Genomic DNA, 26190 nt, shown 5'->3' on the forward strand with positions numbered 1-26190 from the left:
TAGTACTCATGTCTTCTTAAACAACATTCAAAACAAACATTCACAACTACAAGCGTTATGAACACAAATCTACCAACCATACCATAATTGAAGAAGGCCAAAATGGCACAGTTTGATGCAAACACATTGCTGAAAAAACCTCTGCTCTGTTTCCACATGATGAAAAAACCTCTTTTACTCTTGTTTTCACATGGTGAAAAAACCTCTGCTCTGTTTTCACATGATGAAATAACCTCTGCTCTGTTTTCACATGGTGAAAAAACCTCTGCTCTGTTTTCACATGATGAAATAACCTCTGCTCTGTTTTCACATGATGAAATAACCTCTGCTCTGTTTTCACATGATGAAATAACCTCTGCTCTGTTTTCACAGAAAGAAATCCACATTAACTTACTACCATGCTAGAAAACTGTGTGTAGAATATTCAAGATTTTGATACTGACTGTGTTATATGATAGTGTGTGTTAAATTTTGGCACTTTAATGCTAGGCGCCAAATACACAAAAATATAACCACAGCCAAAATATTCCAATTTACAGTATGGACTGGTGTTCTATGCAGATGCATTGATTCTGTGAATTTATCACTAAATTTATTTCATTTTCATGTTTTTCAGCTTATGAAAGAATTTCCCATGTTGAATTTATTCAACATCCATGAGAATCTGATAGATGCGTTACTAGAGCTACAGGCCTATGCAGATGTTCAGGCTGTATTAGCAAAATATGATGGTGAGTACTTAATGTACCATTGACACGTAACTAAACGGGATCCAGTAAATCTGTCCGCTTTTCTTTCTGGGGGAGAAAAAATATCATTTTCACACTATACATTGCAGCACAGTTTTATCTCATAATTATCCCAGTTACAAACACACTATGCTTTCTGGAGGGAGAAAACGTGCTTATTGCCATAGCTGCACACTTTACACATCTCCACATACAGTTATCCTGTAATAAACCTAGGGGCCAACACACTATTCTTTCCAGAGAGAGGAAAAACTACTTATTTTCACATTTGCACACTTAACATTGCAGCACAAAGTTATACAGACCAATATACTACTCTTTCTGGGGAGAAAAACATCTCTTATTTACTATAGTTATCCTGTAAAAAGCTCAGGGGCCTCTTTCTGAGGGAGAAGAAACATGCTTATTTTCATAATTTTCATGTTTTCCACTGTACCATATTTATCCTACAATAAGTCCAGGGCCAACATTCCAACTTTCACTTATACAGAATTAGAAGTCAATAACAGAGAGAAAATAAAAAGGGAAAGAAAGAGAAAATAAAAAGGGAAAGATAGAGAAAATAAAAAGGGAAAGAGAACGACAGTCAGGCTGGCATCTTATACTGAATTAGAAGTCAATGACGGAGAGAAAATAAAAAGGGAAAGAGAAGGACAGTCAGGTTGGTATCTTATACTGAATTAGAAGTCAGTGTCAAAGAGAAAATAAAAAGGGAAAGAGAAGGACAGTCAGGTTGGTATCTTATACTGAATTAGAAGTCAGTGTCAAAGAGAAAATAAAAAGGGAAAGAAAGAGAAAATAAAAAGAGAAAGAAAGAGAAAATAAAAAGGGAAAGAGAGTCAGGTTGGTATCTTATACTGAATTATAAGTCAATGACAGAGAAAATAAAAAGGGAAAGAGAAGGACAGTCAGGCTGGGATCTTATACTGAATTAGAAGTCAGTGTCAAAGAGAAAGTAAAAAGAGAAAGAAAGAGAAAATAAAAAGGGAAAGAGAGTCAGATTGGGATCCTATACTGAATTAGAAGTCAGTGTCAAAAAGAAAAGAAAAAGGGAAAGAAAGAGAAAATAAAAAGAGAAAGATAGTCAGACTGGGATCTGTAAACTTGCCTTGTTGAAATAAGCTTCAGAATAACATGTTTTGTCCAAGATCACTTTTTACCTTTTATGGATTTAATGGTGGCTCTCAGATGAAATTTTCTTCACAAGATTGAAAAGTCATCCGCCCATAATCACATAATACCAGTCGTGTCCATTGTAGTGGCAGTACTCAGTTTTCACTTGAAAAAGAAAATTGAATCTTTGTGATCAATGTTATACTGGATTACATGTATATAACTGTCCGTGTCTCGTTCATGTAATCTGGTTATACAAATAAAAAAAAACATCTGTATGTTTGTACCGTCCATCTGCATTGTATACTTTTCAATAGAAACCCAGAATTTAATACAAAGTATTGATAGACCTTTCAATACAATTTCTATGTATATATAGCTGCTAGCACCAAAATGTCATTATTTATTCCTACATTGCTGCATTGCATCTTTCTCAGGAGATTTTATTAAAAAAAAAAGGGGGGGGGGGGGGGGGGGGGGGGGGGGGTTGGAAATCAATACATGTATTGTGATGTAGCCAGTGTTTGAAGGGGAAGGAAATCCTAAATGTCATATTCAGTGGTGCAGTTAATACTGCGTTTTGTTGCACTTCGGCGACGATAATTTGACAAATCATAAAATATTCACTGCAGACATACAAGCTTGACTGTAACCAGTTGGCCCAGAGGAGCTTTGCTGCCGTCTTTTACGTAACTGCTCCTCATACTGTTGTTGGACAATGCTTTTAGTAGCAATGTAGATACCGGTGTATTGATTTTTGTGGATAAGGGCTGAGGTGTGATACAAAAACATGTACTTCGATCTAGAACTTATTTGTTATGGAAACACGAAAAATGTAAGAAAACCAGGATTAGTTATTGAAACAGAAGTTTCTGTCAATCAGATGTATATTCATGTTATTTTTATCGATTCATATATATATTTATCTCGTAGATTAAAAGCTTTATTTGCTAAGCAGGAAATTGATAGAATTTTCAGCAGGAATATTTTTGTAGTTCAGTTTATAATCACCTCTGACAAAACCAATTCTACTGTTGTAAACGCTTTATCTTGTGTGAATACGGGGTTTGGATTTTGGATTTTCATCTTCAGAAGAAGAATACCCATCAAAAAACTTTTACAATTTCAAATTTCAAAAAATGATGCATTTAGAAAATTCGAGTTTATGACTAGTGAAGTATAATTGTGCCCAGTGTGTTCAGAGTTATGAGAGCTAAAAATGTAGGTAGAAAACTAGAATAAAGGAATGAACTTGACGTAAAAAAATTATATATGTGGTAATATTAAATATGTAAAGTATGTTTCCTAAAGGGGATCAAACACTAATCAAGTGTATGATATGTAAGATTAGCATGTTTCCTTAAGGGAGATAATCCCAACATAAAACACACACAAAAATGAGAGAAAAAACAGCATTCTGGAAAAAACATTGCTAATAAGACCGAAAGTAGTGTACCAAATATAGAGGCCGAGCACGATGATTATTTATTCACTTAAAAAAAATTGACTCAAAAGGTCGGAGGGTGGTAATGGTGTAAAAGTATGTAGGTTTTGGTGTTGTATGAACATAAATAACAGTTTTTCACTCAATCATGTTTACTAGCTTGTTGTCAGTCATGTAGCATCTTAAGGGAGACCACTCCAACACAAATCACAAATAGGATGGGTAAGGTAGCATGCTCCCTTAAGGGAGACCACCTAATCTCTGATATAGAAAATTAATGTGTAATTACATACAGCCTTAACTATGTTATTTGATTTATCACTGATAGATTTCTATATGGATGTCAACTTAATTAATCCTTTTTATGTTATTCATTGTAGATATCAGTTTACCAAAGTCAGCCACTATATGTTACACAGCAGCACTACTAAAAGCCAGGGCAGTAGCTGACAAGTAAGTACCTCAGCTGACCTCTCAAGGTCATTGTACAAGGTCATACAGACTGAGATAGAAGGTGTAGGGAGAGTTTAGAATGCATGATGAAGTGGTGAACAGGAGATTCAATAGAGGGGGTGGCCAAAAGGAGGAAGGGGGTATCAAATGGTTGTTAGAGGGAGGGGCAACAAGAGTGACTAAAAAAATGTTGGTATAACTTCTTTTCAGTGGGTTGTAGCTAGAATAAATAAAGTTTACATTCTAGGTGGGTTGGAGGGTTAATATGTAGAATCAAGGATATGGGGTAAAATGAAGTGGGAAGCTAAAGGAAAATCAATATACAGGTTGTGTCAGTGTTTCACTTCAGTTTTAATCAAATTACATATTTTTATCATTTCATGTGTTAGTCATTATTAAATTGCCTGATATACCTTATTTTACAAAGTTATCCATACTCATTTCAATAAAAGCCAGACTGTACAAGATCTCTTTCATCATTACTTTCTCCTGGGAATGTTAAATGTGAAATGGCGAGGTGCATGTATCATGCATCAAACTAATGAATTATGAAAGCTATGGTTATTAGTTCATGGAAGTTGACTCTGGTTTGCATTGTACAGTCTTTTGTTATTGAATGTAGACAATTTTTAGGGGGTGGGGTTGGGGTTGGGGGGTGGGGGTTCAGATCATGTTCAGATCATACTGTATTAGTTCATGGAAGTTGACTCTGGTTCGAATTGTACAGCCTATTTCTTGAATGTAGACAATATAGTTCAGATCACACTGTATATATATTAATTCATTGAAGTACACAATATGGTTCAGATCATACTGTATTAGTTCATGGAAGTAGACAATATGGTTCAGGTTATACTGTATTGGTTCATGGAAGTAGACAATATGGTTCAGATACTGTAATAGTTCATAGAAGAGACAATATGGTTCAGATACTTTATTAGTTCATGGAAGAGACAATATTGTTCAGATCACACTGTATGAGTTCATGGACTATCACTCACTGTATCTTCCTCATTACTAGAAAGTTCAGCTGGAAGTTTTGAGAACACATGCTATATCATATTCATCCATTAGTAGTTAAATCCAGTCTAGTGTTTGGTTCTCCTTTTAAGTTGAAGGATAAGATATAACTTATGTTTACTACAAAGTGTTATAAGGCTTATAGATGTAACACTAGATTCCTGTACATGAGATCAGGAAATAAGGTTTATAGATGTAACACTAGATTCCGTTACATGAGATCGGGAAATAAGGCTTATAGATGTAACACTAGATGCCGTTACATGAGATCGGGAAATAAGGCTTATAGATGTAACACTAGATTCCCTAACATGATATGGGAAATAAGGCTTATAGATGTAACACTAGATTCCTTTACATGAGATGAGGAAATAAGGTTTATAGATGTAACACTAGATTCCTTTACATCAGATCGGGAAATAAGGTTTATAGATGTAACACTAGATTCCTTTACATGAGATCAGGAAATAAGGCTTATAGATGTAACACTAGATTCCCTTACATGAGATCGGGAAATAAGGCTTATAGATGTAACACTAGATTCCTTTACATGAGATCGGGAAATAAGGCTTATAGATGTAACACTAGATTCCCTTACATGAGATGAGGAAGATTCACATACTATCCTGTACTAGACATTTCAGTCTTGTTTAATCTGTCGCTAATTACCAGTAGACAATATATGAAACAAAATGACATCTTAATTATACATAACCCACAGGGGAGATTATTGATTTTATCACGTTAAAAATTGGGGAAATGATAATTGTTCATAAATTTTGGATGGAATAATTTGATAAATTATGTAGGAGAAAATGAATCTATTATCTTTATGTGTTTGAAGTTGTTTTATCTCGGTCTGAGCTGTCATCCTGTAATATCTCAATTTCTATAAGATTTTGTTACCGTATCTAATCTCTAGACTGAGGATAATCAATAGTGTACAATATTCGTAAATTTTGTTAACCTTAATTTGTAATGAATAATTGCATGTGCTTTGTATCTACTGCAAGTTGGAGGAGTTATTAGGAGCTTTTGTGGGGTTATGGGTTTTTGTTCTGGGTACATCTAGTCTTTAAAAAAGGCTTTTATGAATGTACTTTTGACCTCGAAACACATTGCGTCTTGGTCTGTAACCTTGAATATGTCGTTCAGTGTTCCATACATGTAATTACACAGAGACACAAATACACAGATTGGAAAAGTTGCTCTTGGTTTCAATATGTGGTCTGTGAATTCAAAGATAGTTCAAAGACAAATTACATTTTCTGTCATAAAATGAAGGACCTCAATGAAATGAATGAATCGATGAAGTTCAAAGACAAAAAGCATTTTCTGTCATAAACTGATAGACCTCAGTAGAATAAGTGAATCAATGATGTAATAACTCATAAAATGTGAATCATCGGACATTGCAAAAATCATGAATGAAAAATTATCGTCTTGTCTGTATAAGGATTAATCTTGAAAAATTTATCATTAAAGAGTCCTTATATGTTGTGTTGACTAAATTCTGTATGACTGTATGACCCTGGTGTTGGGAGTATGCATGCTGCATGTGCCTTTATGGACAATAGATAATGATCAGCAGGTTCACTGATGCTTCTGTCATTCACAGGTTTTCACCAGATATAGCGTCCAAAAGAGGCCTAAGTACAGCTGAAATGACAGCTGTGGAGGCCATACACAGAGCTGTAGAGTTCAATCCCCATGTACCTAAGGTTGGTGTCAATGATATACAGAGGTCACAACTCCCATGTACCTAAACCCATGTACCTCAAGTTGGTGTCAATGATATACAGAGGTCACAACTCCCATGTACCTAAACCCATGTACCTAAGGTTGGTGTCAATGATATACAGGGGTCACAACAACTCCCATGTACCTAAACCCATGAACCTAAACCCATGTACCTAAAAACATGTACCTAAACCCATGTACCTAAGGTTGGTGTCAATGATATACAGAGGTCACAACAACTCCAATGTACCTAAACCCATGTACCTAAGGTCGGTGTCAATATACAGAGGTTTCAACTCCCATGTACCTAAACCCATGTACCTAAGGTCGGTGTCAATATACAGAGGTCACAACTCCTATGTACCTAAGGTTGGTGTTAATGATAAACAGGGCTCACAACTCCTATGTACCTAAGGTTGGTGTCAATGATAAACAGGGCTCACAACTCCTATGTACCTAAGGTTGGTGTCAATGATAAACAGGGCTCACAACTCCTATGTACCTAAGGTTGGTGTCAATGATAAACAGGGCTCACAACTCCCATGTACCTAAACCCATGTACCTAAGGTTGGTGTTAATGATAAACAGGGCTCACAACTCCTATGTACCTAAGGTTGGTGTCAATGATAAACAGGGCTCGCAACTCCTATGTACCTAAGGTTGGTGTCAATGATAAACAGGGGTCACAACTCCCATGTACCTAAACCCATGTACCTAAGGTTGGTGTTAATGATAAACAGAGGTCACAACTCCCATGTACCTAAACCCATGTACCTCAAGTTGGTGTCAATGATATACAGAGGTCACAACTCCCATGTACCTAAGGTCAGTGTTAATGATATACAAGGCTCACAACTCCCATGTACCTATATATATATATATATAAAACCATTTACCTAAGGTTGGTGTCTAGAATAGATGTACAGGGGTCACAACTCCCATGTCCATAAACCCATATAGATATACAGGGGTCACGACCTACATTTACCTAAACCAATGTACAGCAACTACGGCTCCCATGTACTGGTGTTAGAAATAGATATTTAGAGGTCACAATCCCTGTGTACTACCAGGTAAGATTGGTGAAATATAGATATATGAGACCTATATGTACCTAAGGTTAGTGTAATAAAGATATACAGGGAGACAATACGGGTTTCTTTCCTTATTTCTTTGTTTTCAAGGACATAAAAAAGAAAATTAAAAAAAAAAAAAATGGAACAAGTTCAGTCCATTTCATAACTTATTGCTACATATCTATTTTGGCCCAGGCCGGAAAAATTTGAACCAAAATTAACCTTTAAAGTACAAGTGGTTGGAGGATATAATCACTGTGTATCAAATTTGACTCCGGCCTCTAATTTGACTTTTTCAGGATGTTGATTATTGTTGTTTGTTCTTGCAGTATTTACTAGAGATGAAGAGCCTGATTTTACCTCCAGAACATATCCTCAAGCGGGGAGACAGTGAAGCTATAGCCTACGCCTTTTTCCACCTCCAACACTGGAAACGAGTTGAGGGTGCCATAAATCTCTTACACTGCACATGGGAAGGCAGTAAGTGTGCAATTGTCCGAATTTCAAATTTTACTTGTTTAGGGTCAACATCCAAGGACATGTATATGAGGACGATCGATGTCCACAAATAAGAGAGCCTATGATTGGCTGTTTATAGTATCATAATGAAATGCTATACTTTGGCACAGTGGCAAGACACCTCAACTGACCACTTTATACTGACAACATTAAATTTCAAATACTATGTAAATAATTTAAATGTTTTTACATCTTGGGTTGTATGGTCCTTAAGAATACATTGTTACTCATTGTAAAAGCATGATCCATTTGATTTGCAGTGAAATAAAGATTTTTTTTCTGAACTGTCGTTAATCATATAATGATGTAATGAAATGATGTTGGTATGAGACATGCATTGGTAGATTATTCTTGGGAGTAATATTTGATATTATTTTCAGCATTTAGAATGATTCCCTATCCACTGGAGAAGGGCCATCTGTTTTATCCCTACCCCACATGTACAGAAAGTGCAGACAGAGAACTTCTTCCTCGTAAGTATCTGATTTCTCATCAATTACTTTTAAGGCAATACATTTCACTTAAATGTTATTTCTGTTCAAAAAGAATTTTAGAATTAAAAAAAAAAAAATGTTGAAATATTTTTTATTAATTATATTTAAGGCTTGATAATGCATGGATGACCTGTTTGAAAAGTGCACAAAAATTGATGACATTAATTTTGAAAGGGACATGAGAAATGGTCGACAGTTTCAAGTGCACAAGAATTGATGACACTGACACATGCTAATTCAATAGCACATGAACATTCCAAGTCGAGAACTTGGACAAGGGAAATAACTCTAACACAGATTTTGAACACTCCCAACACCTGTTTGGCCAAATAAGTGACAATTTACATATAAATAGTAACAATTGAAGATTTAAATCATAAAACGTTTTGATAAAAATTTCCAGTCTAAAATCCTATTTTGAAAGTGAACACAATATGATTAATTTGTACCCAGAAATACATTTTGTCTTAAAACCAATTTATTTTGTCTCTTCCAGCTTATCATGAAGTGTCTGTATATCCGAAGAAGGAGCTTCCCTTTTTCATCCTCTTCACAGCTGGTCTCTGCTCCTTTACTGCTCTCCTGGCTCTTCTTACACATCAGTACCCAGAACCCATGGGTGTCATCGCAAAAACAGTAAGTAGTGCCACCTTATCACAAGTCGACCAATCCCCAGTACAATAAGTGCTGACCTCAATGTTTTATAATCCAAGTCCCTCCTGATATGGTGTTGTAATAAAACATCAAAGAGTATAAGTCTCGGTTCATTCTTGCCTTTCTGATTCATTTTAAAGTCATAGGCTCTACGATATTCATGTGAAAAAGATTTGTCCGAATTTCTGGGAAATGACTAAGTTGATTTAAATGAATAAAAAAATACCTGGCAGTTTTTGTTTTCCCTATCATAGTCATGATTAAGGGGATGTAGACAGTTGTTTTCCACTAGCTTATTAATATCATACTAATGATAACCTAACAATTTGTAAAATATAAAATTTGTGTTTCTTGGGGAATATTCAAGGTAAAAGAAATGTTCATACATTATCACATTGTATAGTTACATCATTTAAAACTGATAATGTTTTCGTGAGGAAATATTGTAGATTCTATACATTTAACAAAAGTTACAAAAGCATGACACTGGGGAATACAAAAATGGCATTTTCCTCGCCCGAAAGGCATTTATTAACATTTTCTTGAAAAATTATCTTCGGGGCGAGGATAATGCCATCAAGTTCGGAAGAATCGCTTTTTATTCAGGAAAATGACATTGTCCTTAAAAAATGCCTCTTGTACGAGTAAATTGCCATTTTGGTCCGAGGAAATTGCCATTTTCCCGTCACGCCCGAGTGCTGCCAGGATTTACCTGTGCAGCGGCGAGACGGCTAGCTGGCAGCATACGGCCGACCAGCTCGTTATCGACACACGTGTACGATTGACAACGCGGCCGACCACCACTGCATGTCGCGTAATCGGGCTTTACATGGAATGAAATCCTAAAATAAAAAAAAAAGCTGTAACAACCATGCTATTAATAAACGTATCCGATATTTGCCTTACCTTTCTTATTTTTAATGGCACGGTTCGGTTCACGGTATTTTTTTATCTCTCATCACGGTACGCTCATGATTCGGGCCGTCTCCGATTTTCTGCGCGGTAATTTGTATCGCCCATTTAAGTTTGATTTATATAGAAACTTTTCTGGATCCGTGTTCAAAACAGGCGGTTTAAATTCATTTTAAATCGTTTCAGAATCAAAATTGTCGAGGCGAAGTGTTCCCGATCTACTGTCAGGAATCCTGTATTTTGATTGGCTGATGACGACTCACAGATCTAGGTTATTTCCTAACCTGAATAATGTTTCTCGCTGCTGCATTAAAGGCGTATTTTTGCTACAGATCGTACGGCGTACACCAATCATGCTTATCCTGCGTAAATCCCGGAGCCCTCCACACTTTCAAGACCCCGACAGGATAAACTAATGGGGCACCCTACAAATGATACGTATCGTACCGTGAGACAAGTATCTACGTATCGTAGCCATCGTGGAGGAAGCGTATCTTTGCAGCAGTAGTTACAGCCACATGATATTGATAAACATATCTAATATTTGCCTTTTCAAGTCTGATTTGTAAACTACAACGAATTACCACTAAGATGTATTTTACAGCCAAGGGTTCATCTCGTATAGATTGATATTTGTAGGCTGGTTTACAAGGTTTCAAGGTTTTATTGATATCACTCTGACACACTAACGTGTGTAACAAGAGATCACATATATATACATGATAACAATGATACATGGCGTAAAGCTATACAATCTTACTATGTTCTATGCAATAAAAAATTGTGATAATTACAAAGAACTTTAAAGAATTTCAAAATTTTACCGATTAAACACTTGTATCTGAAATTTGTTTGTTTTAGTGTACTACCCATCGACAGCCATGCTCATTTCGGGCAAAAAAACATACTTAATTGATTTTATTTGAGTATAAATACAGATTTAAAATGAAGACATTTTTTAAAAGATTCGCATTGTTTATTCAGATCACTATGATATAAGGTTGGTTAAAATAAAAAAAAAAAGATATATTACGAATAGATTATGTGACGTTTTTGATGTTTGTGTAACATTGAAGATAGTAGGTAAAATGACCTCAAAGGCTATTGAGATTGATTCCTTATAATTAGCATTATATTAGAAAGTGCCCAAATGCATTGCTAAAAGTCATAATTACGTAATCTATTATTAGTAGTGGTACTACAAACGTCCGTATTCTGCGCAATATAGAATGCCGATGTATTTATTGCAATGAATTTTGCGGGATTTTTTTTTCGAGTAAACACTAGTGCTTTTTAAGGAGACTGCGTGGCCCTTAAAAGGGCTGTGATGGGTGGGTGGCCTTTTTATGATAATACCTATCTCTGCCTCATCGTCTGGATTGCATTTTCTATACTTTTTGAGAAGGCGAACTCCATCGTTACTGTCAGATGTATGCCGTCCTGCGTCGAATGACATTGGTAGTGTCATGTCTCCAAATCTTCTACTGTAAACTTTGGTTAGTATTTTTTTTAGTAGAGACGCTTTCTTGTTGTAGTGTCGATCGTGACGCGGAAATAATCCGGCCTGAATGAGTACAGCGCTGTATGCGGGAAAGTCACATTCGACGTAATGATGTCCAAGTGTTGGTAGCTTTAGTCCGTAATAACGTAAAACCATATTGTTTATAAAGTTACATAACTATAATTCTATTTTTCAATTTGTCATTCTCATTACAAAATTTGAAACGAAAACCATTGAAGCAGATATCTAGACAAGTGAACGTACATGATGGACAGATGAAGAGATTGAAAACAATGGCATACCAAAGTAAGTCCCATAAACTAAATGTAGTAGTGATTTAATGTAGTTTTTAATAAAATATATAAAACATTGATGCTGTGTTGTTTTGTTATATATATATATATAGACATGTATATGTATGCATGTATAGAAGACCAGTATGCAGTATTTTACCTGTAATATGCCCAACATGTACTTTAATTTGAATTTTCGAATGCAGTGGAACCACGAGAAATCTTCGAGTTATCCGAGTTATCGGGACAGAAAGACAAAAGTGGGTATATTTTAAGACACTGACCATGAATTATATTTATCCTGTAACAATAACAACTGTACAAAATCTAGTCATTTGAAGTGAAACAGTGCTTAGCAAACATGGTAGATTTGGCGTTTTATCCGATTTAATAGACAGCACTGACCGGCGACTGTTTCATTTCTAAACGTAGATTAGTTCCGCTTGAGCGAGCGGGTAGATGAATTGTTGACTATCGTGTGTACTGTTATCGGCGACCGCCTTAAATCTCTATAAAAACCGCCCAAGGGGGGAGGCAGACAAATCGTCACTATAAAACGGTTGCTTAAGTTATAGTAATTGAATGACTAGACGAGTGTATCACGAGATATTTCGGTGGGCGGTTACGAGTTCGCGTAGCGAACGAGTAACGCCCACCGAAATATCAAGTGTACACGAGTCTAGGACATTCAATAAAATGGCTTGTGTCATGGCCCGTCCATCGGCTGTCATTAAACTTCTAAAAACCAATCAGAATTATCTCGGGTTTCTGAGTGAATTCCCCGCCAAAAGCAATCAACGATCAATTAGGAGTACATTTCCCGCCAAAAACAATATCAGTTACATGTAGTTCAATGCGCACCCGACTTTGTAAGCGGTAAGCAGCAGGATGTCAACCCCTTCAGCTAGCTTAATGGTCAGTTTAAAGTACAGGGATTTCCTTTCATTACAAGGGGATGATTTTGACGACATTGTGTTATCTCAAGCATTCAAGGATATAGAAAACGAAGTGAAAGTTTTTGATGGGATTTCCGACATGTCGCTGACACCTGTCGGGAGTTAACGGGAAGGGGATGCAAAACATATTTAGGAGGACTGGAATACACCAAATTACCAGCAAGAACAGACATTATTACAACCAAGAAGGTAAGTTATTTCTTAAATAAATGAGATAACGGTAAAGATGAAAATCAAATAATTCTTCAAACCCGATTTAAAAAATTATCTATTTGGATGGTACATAGGGACGTCGGGATTAGCACGACACTAAATATTTAGCAAATAATCATACACATTCTGAAATCTCGTTAAAAAAAGGAGTAATCAATGAATAAAAAATATATTGCTCGAAAACCCCAAAACGAGTCCCTGTGCTGTGGCCCTATTGATTCAGCATGAACATGTAGTTTATTTAAATCAATTTGACCTAGATCGATTATGATTTAATGATTTCAAAAGTTACTTGATTTCAAGTAAATTCATTTTTCTATAATGTTTTGTCATTAAAAAACTTGAATTCTATGAGAATATATTAGATTGTTTTTTTTTCGAGATGCGAGTTATGTCTGATATTTCGAGAATCTTTTTTTAAAACCTTTCTAAACCATGTCGAATACGACAACTTGTTAGCCCATCCTACCATGTCTTTATCATAGGATAACATCTAGTAATAACTTGTTTTCCCCCACTGACTTGCAGGTGACCGATGTATTCCGGAGTACTTTGATATGTACAATGATGTATATACAGGAGACTTCTCGGAGGAACCCCCATTTTTTATGGAAGTCAGGTCGTCGGTGTAAACAAACCAAAACAACATGTGAAAGTGAAAGGAAATTACACAAAACTTACACTATTGTACAAATGCGGCGAACTGGACAACTGTTACGCGTTATGTGAAATTTGTGAACAGGGAATCGTATACATAATATTTGTAACCAAACATGTTTTTTTTCAAGTTTTAATAACACCTATGTACTACAGACCCTATTCGGCATTGATACAAAAACATCGAGATCGCTGTAAACACTTGCGCTTGACCAGAAAAAAAAATCAAACGTTACAATGTTTATTTTACTCACCTGTATGTAATTGGGTCTTAAAACGACCAACAGCCACATAATTATTTTAATACCATGATTAATAAAAAAAAAAAAAAAATGTACGGTTATTACAATGTTCCAAGCCCAGATAGGCTTAGATGATCTGATCACTTGTGTATTAATCCGTCACAGCGCCACCTAGGAAGGGCGATCACACATAACGGTAAAACCAAAATCCGGCACATGCTGGCTTGTTACGAACAATGAAAGACTGGATGTTTATTTTACCTTCCGGTCAGTGCAAAGTTTTCTAAGAGATTAATAGCCATTCTACTCACCTGTGGATACACTGGTCAGTAAACAAAAGATCGATAATTACGTATACACACGCAAATGGCCAGTTTGACACGAATTACCGTAAGCTGTTCACGGCTCGGTACACCAGGTAAATTTTTAGACACGACCAACTGGTCATAATTGTGGGGGTAATTAACGTTAATTAGTGGTCGTCGGGACTGCACAAGGTGGTCGTAATACGGAATAGCGGGGTGGTCGTAATAGTGAAGCGACCAATACAAAGATATAGAGAGAAAAAATCGGGACTGAAAAAAAAGTGCCCGTAATAGCGGGGTGGTCGTAAGGTGAGGTTTCACTGTATATATAGAGGACACGGTCTTCAGCTTTATTTTTCTGTGATCGGATTGACATGAGGACACTGAAGTTTAATAATTACATTAAATAGAACTTACCTTGACTTTTTGCATAGACAAATTGGAAATGATTGTATGCCTTGAAGTTTTTGTTTCATTGAAGTTGAAAATTACGGAAATAAACTAATGGTTCTGTGAGTTTTTGACTGTATACGTTGCTGTATACCTTCGGTAGCCAATAACATCCAAATTTGGGGAGTTAGTGTACACTTTGATGTACAATTCCTAGTATGTGAAGTTATTGGACAACTAAGCTCCGCCTCTTAACTGGGTATTGGGATTTATTGTACACGCAACTTCACAGGAAAAATAGGTAGACCATGATACACACTAACTGTTCATAAAACTAATAATACTGATTTATACTTTTTGTGTTGACAATCAGGGTAAGTTCATGCAAGGCCCAGTATCGTTTCTTTGTTATAACAAAATTATTAACGCAAATCCATATAAAAGGATATTTAAACTTTAATTTAAACCTTTTAGTTATAGGCTGTAATAATTTGAATAATGATTTAATTAAACATTGAATTAACTTCCCTATAATGAAATCTGCATAAATGGTTATATCTGCATTGCTAACTTCACTTTGAAATATCTTTTTTTTTTCTTCAAATTTTGGCTAAGAAAAACATCATTAAAAACTTACTGAAATCAATGCTGTAAATAGACCCCTGTGGATAACCTATTTAATTGAAATGCAGAGTGACCTCACCAGGTGTTCCGATTGACACACCTGATGACCAATTTTCACTTATGCCTCCGGGTATAGAAGAAGTGGTGGTAGGCCGATCTTCACGACTCTGTGCACAAATATAATAAAGTGTAGTTGTAGCTCTAGTCTGCCTTAGTTTGTTGCCAATACCAATAGTCTTTTTTTTGTCTATCAAACATGGTCTTTTTTCGTTTCTTTTATCAGTCATTTTATCAATCGAGTTTTAAACAATAATAATGTTCATTGATTTAAAGGAAAGTTATTAGTTTAAAAGATCCACATGACCCATAACGTGAACAGGTTACTTTGATTCATAATAAAAAAGATAAGATTCCGTTTTCAGAAAATGCAGATGTCAATTAACAAATGCTGCATGCATTGTACAGTATATTACTCTCCGATTGGACAGCTAGTATATACTATTCACGACTGTCTAGGTCCAAGCTCATTTAATTTATTGACGTTTTAAGCATTTATTTTAAACATTTACAGATTTCAGATTTTATTGATCACTATGAAATCACACGTTTCTTACTTCCAATTTTAATCCGGAAGATTTTCAACAACGTGGAGAGAAGTTCGGGTCAGTCATCCGTGTCGACAACTGATCAGCTTGCCCGCTTACACATTGTCAAAGCAACCGCTGCGAGGTCTTGGCCCCAGGCATTTACCTGTGCAGCTCAGTTTTTGTAACGGTACTTTGTTTTTCACTACTTCGATTTTAATGAACGGATTATAGACTGGCCCTGTTTTTGTTTCAAACCTTAAGCAACTGATAACTAGGGTATCAACAAATGCTATTCCGTAGTTAGAACGAGTCCATAAAAACATACGCAACCAAGATAAGATTATTATTGATCTGGAGTAAACATCACAAAACACCTTTGTGCCACTTTTACATTCTGTAGGGTAATGATTACGTAAATGTACAGTAGCGGGACGTAGCTCATGTGTACTGTTTGAAGGTCACCATGACTAGTCCTAACCCTAAATGATGTTCCTCTTTAAATTTCGTTTATTTAAAATTGTAGAAGGAATGAAACGTAAACCAAAACAATAATAAAAAAAAGAAACATGTAAAATTGATATTCACAAAAACATACCAAATCATTGATGAGTTGTCAAACGTTTCCAAGTGTATGTAATCAAGGGAAATATCGCGTTCTCGACAAATTTATTCACAAAGTCCACGAAATTCAGCAGTCCGGAAAACTCGTAATCCAGACGGTTTGTGCTCGGACCAACAGTGTCCGGATTATCTTCGGTCTATTGTACTGTAATTATTGGCTCATGCATTTGATCCGATGAAGGAACTATGGTATGTGTTTTAGTGGACAATGGATTATTGACGTTTATAATGTATTGGATGTGTAAGAATACGACATGTACAAGTTTTTAATTGTATTTAAAGATAAATATTGTGTAGATCGTTTAGAACATTGTTTTATGATATAACCTTATGTAGTATCTTCATCTTAATCTTATATTTCTAGATATGTCTTTCTTCCTACCACTTTCTTTGCTTTCTTTGTAATCATAAATATAATGTGTCGCTTTCACTATCTTTGTAATATGAATTTTAGGGAAAGGGATTTTATAAGTTGGTAAAAATCTTTTGCCATATCCAATTGTGTGTAAACGATGATATATATATATTAAGATAAGAAAAATATATAAAGAGGGTTGGTCATTTCCCGCTTATCCTGACCTAGGCCACCGATAATCTGGACTAAACAATCAATACCATATGAAATAAAGTAAAATTGATACATTAAATATGAATTTTACACTACCCATCCATATATGCCTGTTGTCGTCGCTGCAGTTCATTTACATTTTACCGTGAATGATACGGGGTAAATCGGTTAAGTTATGATTTTGACTTTTTTTCATGTAAGTGGAAATTTTCTATCTCAGCATTAAAGTAATCAACAGACAAGCACGATAAGTGTGGTGTTGTAGGAATATCCGACACACACAACGCCAATTGACGGGTAGTTTTATGTTCAAAGATGAGTCAAGAATCCACTTAGATAGCAGTTACGGCCGTAGCAGGACGTATCGTCGTGTATGAGAGAGATTCTGAGATATCTGCGTCGAAGGACGACGTTCTCTTGGTGGTTGCAGTGTCATGGCTTGTGGAGAGATCACTGCCCATGGGATCACTGCCCATGGCAGAACTTCTCTTGTAAGGCAAAGGTATCATTTCACTGAAATTCAATACAGAGATATAATGATTAATCATTGTACAACATGTTGTGCCCTTCATCCGTGCCCAAAAATGTTAAGTTACGCTACAGCAAGACAAGGAGACATTTCAAGTGCAAGTTATTCTGAGTAAGAAATAGAACGCAAAAACTAACGAACCTGATATTTTCAATATTACGAGTATTGGAATCCAAAACAATGAGCAAAAACAATACAATGTAATTCAAGTAACAGTAATAATCAGAAAATTACAAGAAATAACGTAAACAGGGTCCATGCCTATTATCATGACTAACATAATATTACCGTGACGTGAAATGGCGTGGATATTGAAAAAAAAAAAACACCAGTATTGATTTTTACGCGATATGAAACTTGTCTTTATGTGAATTAAAGCATACCATGACCCATAACGTCAATCGATGGAAAAGACGCCTTGAAAATGCAATATTCTGTGCCATTTTACGTCAAATATTCTGTGCCATTTTACGTCACGGTTATGTTTGTCACATTAATAGACCTTGTCCCTATCCTTTCAAAGAGTTAACGATTGTCTACTTGAGTACACATTTAAAACACAACCCGTCTCGTAGACGAACATTTTCGTGTAAAATACAATACATGCACCATATTTTTTATTTGAGTTTCAAACATTTATACATATGTATACGTTTTAAGTACAATAAATTACAGGAAATAACGTTCAAAATGATGTCCTGTATCCAGCTTACGCTGAGGGGCTTTTTCATTAACGCACCAAACAAAATCGCATTCATCTTATGGCCGGGCGACAAACCTCTTAAAAACGAACACGGGAATCACTGGCTGACATTTAATCTTTATTTCAATTCTCTCTTTCACAAGATTATATATACAGAGAAAAACATACATGTATACATTTCCGATAAATAGCTGTGGGAAAACAATGTGGAGGCCTCCTTGGAATAAACAAGCATGATATATGTTATTCCGATGTGAACGCACTATTACATATAGGGACATTGGCATGCACATTAAGGACAAATCTTCACGTCTGCATTTATATATCTTTGTTGTTCGGAACTTCGGAATTTTATTTAGTCCCAACAAATACCAGAGACATATATCTATGTCTCTGCAAATACGAACCGTACACGGCGTACGTATTTTCACCCATGTTCTGCAGTAAAAAAAAATAATAATATGGGACACGGCGCAATACATACAGTAGAGAAAAGAACGAACATCTTAAAAAAAAGCTACCTTTTGTTTTCGTGAGTGTCACTCTACTGTAGAGATTTCAATTTCAGACTTTGATTCGGTCTCAACAGTGCACAATAAACTACGGAAAACTATAATGAGTAGGTCCTAGCCATTTACAAATCGGGCATGAAAAGGCAAATATTATATATGTTTATTAATATCATGTGGTTGTAACTAGTGCTGCAACGATACGCTTCCCTCACGATACGATAGGTAGATACTTGTCTCGCGATACGATATGACGGTACAGCGTGCCCCATTAGTTTATCCTGTCGGGGTCTTGAAAGTGTGGAGGGCTCCGGGATTTACGCAGGATAAGCATGATTGGTGTACGCCGTACGATCTGTAGCAAAAATACGCCTTTAATGCAGCAGCGAGAAACATTATTCAGGTTAGGAAATAACCTAGATCTGTGAGTCGTCATCAGCCAATCAAAATACAGGATTCCTGACAGTAGATCGGGAACACTTCGCCTCGACAATTTTGATTCTGAAACGATTTAAAATGAATTTAAACCGCCTGTTTTGAACACGGATCCAGAAAAGTTTCTATATAAATCAAACTTAAATGGGCGATACAAATTACCGCGCAGAAAATCGGAGACGGCCCGAATCATGAGCGTACCGTGATGAGAGATAAAAAAAATACCGTGAACCGAACCGTGCCATTAAAAATAAGAAAGGTAAGGCAAATATCGGATACGTTTATTAATAGCATGGTTGTTACAGCTTTTTTTTTTATTTTAGGATTTCATTCCATGTAAAGCCCGATTACGCGACATGCAGTGGTGGTCGGCCGCGTTGTCAATCGTACACGTGTGTCGATAACGAGCTGGTCGGCCGTATGCTGCCAGCTAGCCGTCTCGCCGCTGCACAGGTAAATCCTGGCAGCACTCGGGCGTGACGGGAAAATGGCAATTTCCTCGGACCAAAATGGCAATTTACTCGTACAAGAGGCATTTTTTAAGGACAATGTCATTTTCCTGAATAAAAAGCGATTCTTCCGAACTTGATGGCATTATCCTCGCCCCGAAGATAATTTTTCAAGAAAATGTTAATAAATGCCTTTCGGGCGAGGAAAATGCCATTTTTGTATTCCCCAGTGTGACTAGAGTGTTACTTTTCTGCCATCAACTTTCTCGTTTTGCATTTAGATCCATTTTTCAAAACGTTTTAAGTCAAACTTTAACCAAACTCGGTATATAATTAGATCCCTTACTGGACTTTTCATACAGATTTTATAGTCCAGAACATATACAGGGTGCTCATATACTACCAAATCATTGACATGAAGGATTGTGTAGTTGTTTTTGAGGGAAAGTTTTAGTGAATTTTGGAGTTTGATTATAACTAACCTCAAACTTACAGTACTGACATATTGGGATTACACATAGGTCTTGTTGAGTTATGGCCCTTGAATTTATAGTTTAACAACACTCACAGTTAGGAGACATATATTACTTCAGCAGACTCAGTATGCTTGCTTGCTAGTCCCCTACTTGTTTCAACGGGGAGACTAATGGAATCTACCATGGGTCAGTTCCGTGGACAGGGATATCTCAACCCGAGTGTAAAAATTTGGCCAGTCAGCACGAGGCTTGGCGAGTGCTGGCCAGCCAAACTCTTACAAGAGGGTTGATATATCCTTGTTCGCGGAACAGACCCATGTTTGATTATTTTTCTCACATACTTACAAGCAAATGTAAGATTTTATTAAAGTTTTTCATCGTGCCATCTGCAATGCTTGGAATGTACGTCAAAATTAATGACATCATCATTCAAGACTTGGTTACTCAACGTAAAATGATGACGTTACGTTATTGTAAGCAGTGTCATATAGAGCATGCCGGCTGTCTTTACCCCCCTGTGTGAGATCGATTTATCTTTTCCCTAGCAACCCCGGGATAACCTTGTGAAGTATGTGAGAATAAAGATTTTCTGTCTGTCCATCTTGTACATACGTATATGCTTGTGTATTATGTATGTATGTACATTTGAACATATTGCCAAAATTTGTCTGTACTTCATTCCTTTAGTGAATTTGATTAAACTTCAACGATAAAGGACAAGTTCAAGTTTCAGGGTTTTTGAGTCAAGGTCACTGTTTCTAATTTTAGCCGAGGCCGATAGGAGACATTTATTGTATTACTTCAGCAATTTGTTTGCTTGTTAGTTCCCTACCTGTTTCACTGGGGGACTATATGTTTCCTCTCCATCCATCTTGTACGTACAATGTATGTACATAATGACAAAATTTATCATCACTCTAGGGGCTTCATTTCTTGAGGGATTTTGATGTACAGTGATAAAGGACCATGATATCTGAGACAAATTTGAGTTTCAGGGTTGTTGGGTCAATGCCACTTACTATTTTTAGCGGGGGCTGGTAAGGGACATAAGCAATACTCAGTGTGCTTGTTCTCATGATGATATATAAGAAATCTGAATGCAGTTTTCAGATAAGTAAAAATTCTCCTTTCATATTGGTGTTTACTTTAAATTGTTCTTCATGTTTCAGGTGCTGAACTGGCTTTACATGCCGATTAGTTACATTCTAGAGAAGCTGGAAGCCATCTTACCTTCCAACTTATTACATCAACTGTCTCGTATTTGACTAGGCCGATCGTCAACGTCACAATGACCAGTCAGCACGGTCACACTCCGTCTAGTGATACGACAAGTGTGTCTTACCAGGAACACTGGACATTGATGGACTGCACTGTAAAACAAAAGTTTTCCTTTTTTATGGACGGTGATGAATAGGAGTGAATTAGGAAATCTCAATAATAATGCGCCAAATATTTTCAATGTCTTCAAACCATGAAAGGATCAGAAACCAAGGCAGAAATTGAAAACAGTTTTGGACACAACAGCATTCCTCTACAAAAATGTTCTACTTAAGCTAAGTGCATGTTAGAAACACTATCTAATGACAAAACATATCTCATATAAACAGTTCAAACAAGTGACATATGGTAAAAACTAAAGTACTCACCTTACAAACAATAGCAGATTCTTAAGACAGCAGTTTATACAATTGTACCAGCTTTTCAATCCAAAGAAGTAACCATGTCTGAATGCTTTTTACAATGATAGCAGAAGGTCATGATCGGGGAAGGGAAGTAACTCTGGTTGGAATAGATATTTTATGTTATAGATGTTCAATTGTGAAAAGAATTGGAGAACAAATATATATTTAGAGGCTCATTTTCCAACGAATTCTAGCCAACATAAGTGATAAGGGTTTTGAAGTGTCATTTACATTTTGGAATACAAAATCTCAAAATACTTTTTTTTTAAGGTTATGAATTCAATACATCAATTATCCTCTATAAAGCTTAATATTATCAGTAATTTGTCAACTGTTATTGGTAATTTTGCTGTTACTAATACAAAAAATGATTGTGAAAAATATTTTGAATGTTTACATTTAAACAATAAGATTTTTTAACCAAAACAAAATCAAGCTATTATACATGTTGCTCATCAATTGTACATTGACGGTGAAGATATACTGAAAACTTATAATTATAAATATTAATGCCTGTGGCAGCTTGTTAAAATATATCTGTCCTCTCTCCATTCCATCTGACAATCCTCAACTATAAAGAAGAAAGGCCTGTTGTCTTGTCCTCATTCAACTGAAAATTAAGTTTACATACACATCCTCATATTATATTTTCCACTTATGTTATATAAGTAGGTACATATCTATATTTACGCAGTGGAAAGCTGTTTTAACTTTCAGGGTATTGATTTTCCATGTTATATGGATTTGAAGTAGAAAGCTTGAATTTATGTATTTTATACCAAAACTTGTTTATGATTACACCCAGGGTAAACAAATGTGTTCATTATACACAACAATTGTAAGGGGAAAATCCTGAGAAATGATTTTTTGTGTTTTTTGTTTTTGTTTTTTCATTTAACAAAAATGATTTTATTTACAGGAAGCCTTTTGTTTATTTTTACCTTAGAGATCTCTTGATATATATATCCTTCTACTGCCTGTGAATGTTATATTAAACATGACTTGCTTCCCTTCATCCTTTTGTGTGAGTGAAAGTTTCGAGGTGTTGTTATCTGTACTAAGGTCGACTCCTACTTGATCTGTGTACTACTGGTAACAGGTGCAGACTATTTGCCTATCGATCTGTATCGGCTTTCGCCCACAATAACCTGTCATCAGCTCATCATTTACTCTGAACCCCGGGGATCTAATCATATTTTTGAGCCCCTAACAACTTTATGATAAATCACATGACATTGCCACACACAATGATCTGTATAGTATTGACCTATTAGGAGTTGACTGATACCCTAGAAATGCCTGACCTGATAACTCTTATAGCTTAAGTATCACCTCTCTAGAGAGGAGGTAATTAAACGGTAGTGCATTACTCCCCAGGGGCAGATAACTCTATGCCAAACACCACACCTGGTCCCTGAGGGTTTAACGAGAGAGCTAGGAAGGCTTTAGTATGTGTATGTCTGATAGGATATGGGGACCATGCCAAATTCTTGTCTTAGGCACACAAGTTTGTGAGAAAGATGTTGGACAATTATGTATCTCTGAACATGAAATTATTTTAATCGTATTTTCACTTGCGCAGAAAAATGATTCATAGATAAAAAAAAAAGAAAAAAAGTTGGATGTAAAAATCCTTTATTTGTTCTGATATTAAATAATTTATAAGTGAAGGTGAAAAAACTAGAATTTTGGCGACTTTGACCTGATTTGATAAAGCTTTGTCACTCATAACATCCCCCGGATTAAAACTGGAGATTAAAATTCAGATTTCATAATTAGCCAACATCTTAAGTATAAAATCTAGGATTTATGATATTGTCATACATGTCAAAAGTAATATCAATTCTCTTCTGGTGTTTTTGTTTGAAATATGTGACAGAACATGGATTAGGAATTCTGTAGACTGCTTGGGTGAATGGCTTGATCTGTTTACCTTAATTAGTGTCACTGTAACTGTCTAGATCCTTACCTGTAATTTTACCTGGCCGAGGCAGGTAACCTGTGGGCAGATTAGTGGCGAGACAGGAATTTTATTTTTGTTTATGTCCAGGTTGATTGGCATGCTATGAGAAGGAGTGTTTTATTTGTTGTAAGAACATGGATTAAGGGTGAAACTGATTTAATTGAAATTTTCCTATCTAACCGTCTCAACTTTTATGTCAACAGAGTAGCGACAAACCCACGCACAAGTTACCTAGCTTGTATCTCGCTGAAGTATAATTTCTAAAATATATTTTGAGTAAATTGTACATGACCATTTAAGACATAAACGACAGCTCTATATACTTATAAGGTAACTCAGATTAATGCAGACTTTCAACACTATACTAAGCATTGTATTGTTTTTGTACTCATCGACAAGTTGTGTCATTTAGGGCCAATGTTTTAGGAATAACCCCGAAGTAAAATATTAAAATACAAATATATACAACTATACACAATTCTACAATTCTTAGAGTCATTTGACAAGCATCTGATAACCATACAGTATTGATCAATTCCTCAAATACGGGTAGTTAACGTTTTGTGTGTATTTGATAATTCTACAAATGAAATGAATAGGTTACCGGGTAAGTTTGTATTTTTGTTCATATACAACAAATTGTACTTGTATTAAGGAATGCTATTAAGGATACATACATACTTATATACTGGGGTAGCTGCCTTGGTTTCTGATACATGACATGATTATATTATACGTTAAAATGAGCCATGACATTAAGTGAGATTATCATCTCTCTGTGTTTAATATTCTATGACACTGAAGAGGTGTAGCACAGATGTGCTTCAGTAAAATATTGTATGAAATATGAATTCGGTGTTTGTCTTTTTTCCTATATCTTAACAATTACATGGACCCTGGAGACATTTCTGTTTGAAACGGTTGTACAAGACACAAGATATTAACACCTGTCAATACATTTTGAGAGTTAGATACTGTAGAGCGAAAAAATATACCTGCACCATACAGCTGTTATTCTATAACTCGTCAGTGATATTGATGTTAGAAGGGTCGAAAGTATTGGATACCCGAGAGGTGACTTATTGATCTTGATATATGGTGAAGGAAATATCAAAAGCTTGATGGGGAGACGAAATGATTCAATAGATTTATTAATTTGCCATATTGGATTTAAAAAGACGTGTATATTCTGAACCATACAATTTTGACATGAATTCAGACTGGCTCTGTTTGACAATATGATCAATAAAATACCATCAAAGTAAAAAACAGAAGAGAGCCATGTTGATTTGGACGTTTTCGTTGCTAAAATAACATGTTTTATTATTGCTAACACATTCTGATGATTAAAATTTTTAATCTTGATTAGCCCATATGATTTAAGAGTGTGAAGCTAGTGTTACCCATTGACAAAATGGAACACTCTAGACACCTACTGGGAGACCTGAACGATATCGGGGGATGGCGTTTCTAAAGTGTAAGCGTCCTTTGGCCCACTAACGACTCTTGTGTAAATCTAGGCAACAACACTTTCTTCAATAATAAATAGGGCAATGACGACAGAATCGCCAGGCACTTGAACCAAACATTAGTTTGAATATGTCGCATATTCTATATTGAACTAGCGCCAGTTTCTCTGCACTAATTAACTATGAACAAAATGAGACTTAAAATATCGATCCATGGAAGATGTCTGATATTTAGTTTAAAAAATGAGAAAAAGTTGACGACCTGCTGTAGCCAATGTAACTTCCTTTCTGCGTCGTACTTGGGGATTTGTGGAAAAGATACTTTTACGTCAGCTCACAAAATCATTCAATAATTTAACACCCCTTAAAGTTGAGATATATAGCCGGACTTTAACTCTGTATGTACTGTTAGTTAGTCACACGTGCATCGCCGAAAAAAAAAAGAAATAGAAAATACCGACATGCAAACGAATCGGTAGTTTTTAATCAAAAACGAAAAAGGAGTGTTTCAAAAAATATTTGGGCTGAAATGTATCGAGAGCACTGCTCAAATCTCCAATGAGAACAGAACTAACGACCAGCAAGGTCAAAATACTTAGCAATAAGATTAAAGAATATTTTCTATATGTCAAAGGCCAAAGATAATAATTGATATTGCAACGACAATTGTTTATTCTCGTAAACGGTACAGTGCAGAGAATATGAACATAAACAAAAGATAATAATTGATATTGCAACGACAATTGTTTATTCTCGTAAACGGTACAGTGCAGAGAATATGAATACAAACAAATGGATAACAATAATGCATTGTTAAAACAGGATGGACATGAGTATTGTGAAT

At 35.7% G+C, this 26190-nt stretch overlaps 1 protein-coding gene and 1 long non-coding RNA gene across 4 annotated transcripts in view; both read left to right on the forward strand.

Annotated features, from left to right (window-relative positions):
- The window catches only part of LOC117330677 (suppressor of tumorigenicity 7 protein homolog), a 70221-nt gene extending 45493 nt beyond the window's left edge, over positions 1-24728 (forward strand). For 2 of the 3 annotated variants that reach the window (XM_033889117.1, XM_033889119.1), the window contains exons 9-15: positions 617-731; positions 3687-3759; positions 6371-6500; positions 7925-8075; positions 8495-8587; positions 9105-9244; positions 21402-24728. In XM_033889117.1, coding sequence (XP_033745008.1) covers positions 617-731; positions 3687-3759; positions 6371-6500; positions 7925-8075; positions 8495-8587; positions 9105-9244; positions 21402-21497 — 798 coding nt within the window. In that variant the 3' untranslated portion in view covers positions 21498-24728. The remainder of the gene's footprint in view (positions 1-616; positions 732-3686; positions 3760-6370; positions 6501-7924; positions 8076-8494; positions 8588-9104; positions 9245-21401) is intronic. The other variant, XM_033889118.1, reaches the window with a different exon arrangement.
- Positions 11112-18837, forward strand: LOC117330678. Its single transcript, XR_004533385.1, has 2 exons — positions 11112-13113; positions 13666-18837. It is a non-coding gene; the product is annotated as an uncharacterized LOC117330678 (long non-coding RNA).
- Positions 24729-26190: the final 1462 nt, after the last annotated feature.

Source organism: Pecten maximus, chromosome 7 (assembly GCF_902652985.1).
Source record: "Pecten maximus chromosome 7, xPecMax1.1, whole genome shotgun sequence".
Classification (NCBI taxonomy): domain Eukaryota; kingdom Metazoa; phylum Mollusca; class Bivalvia; order Pectinida; family Pectinidae; genus Pecten; species Pecten maximus.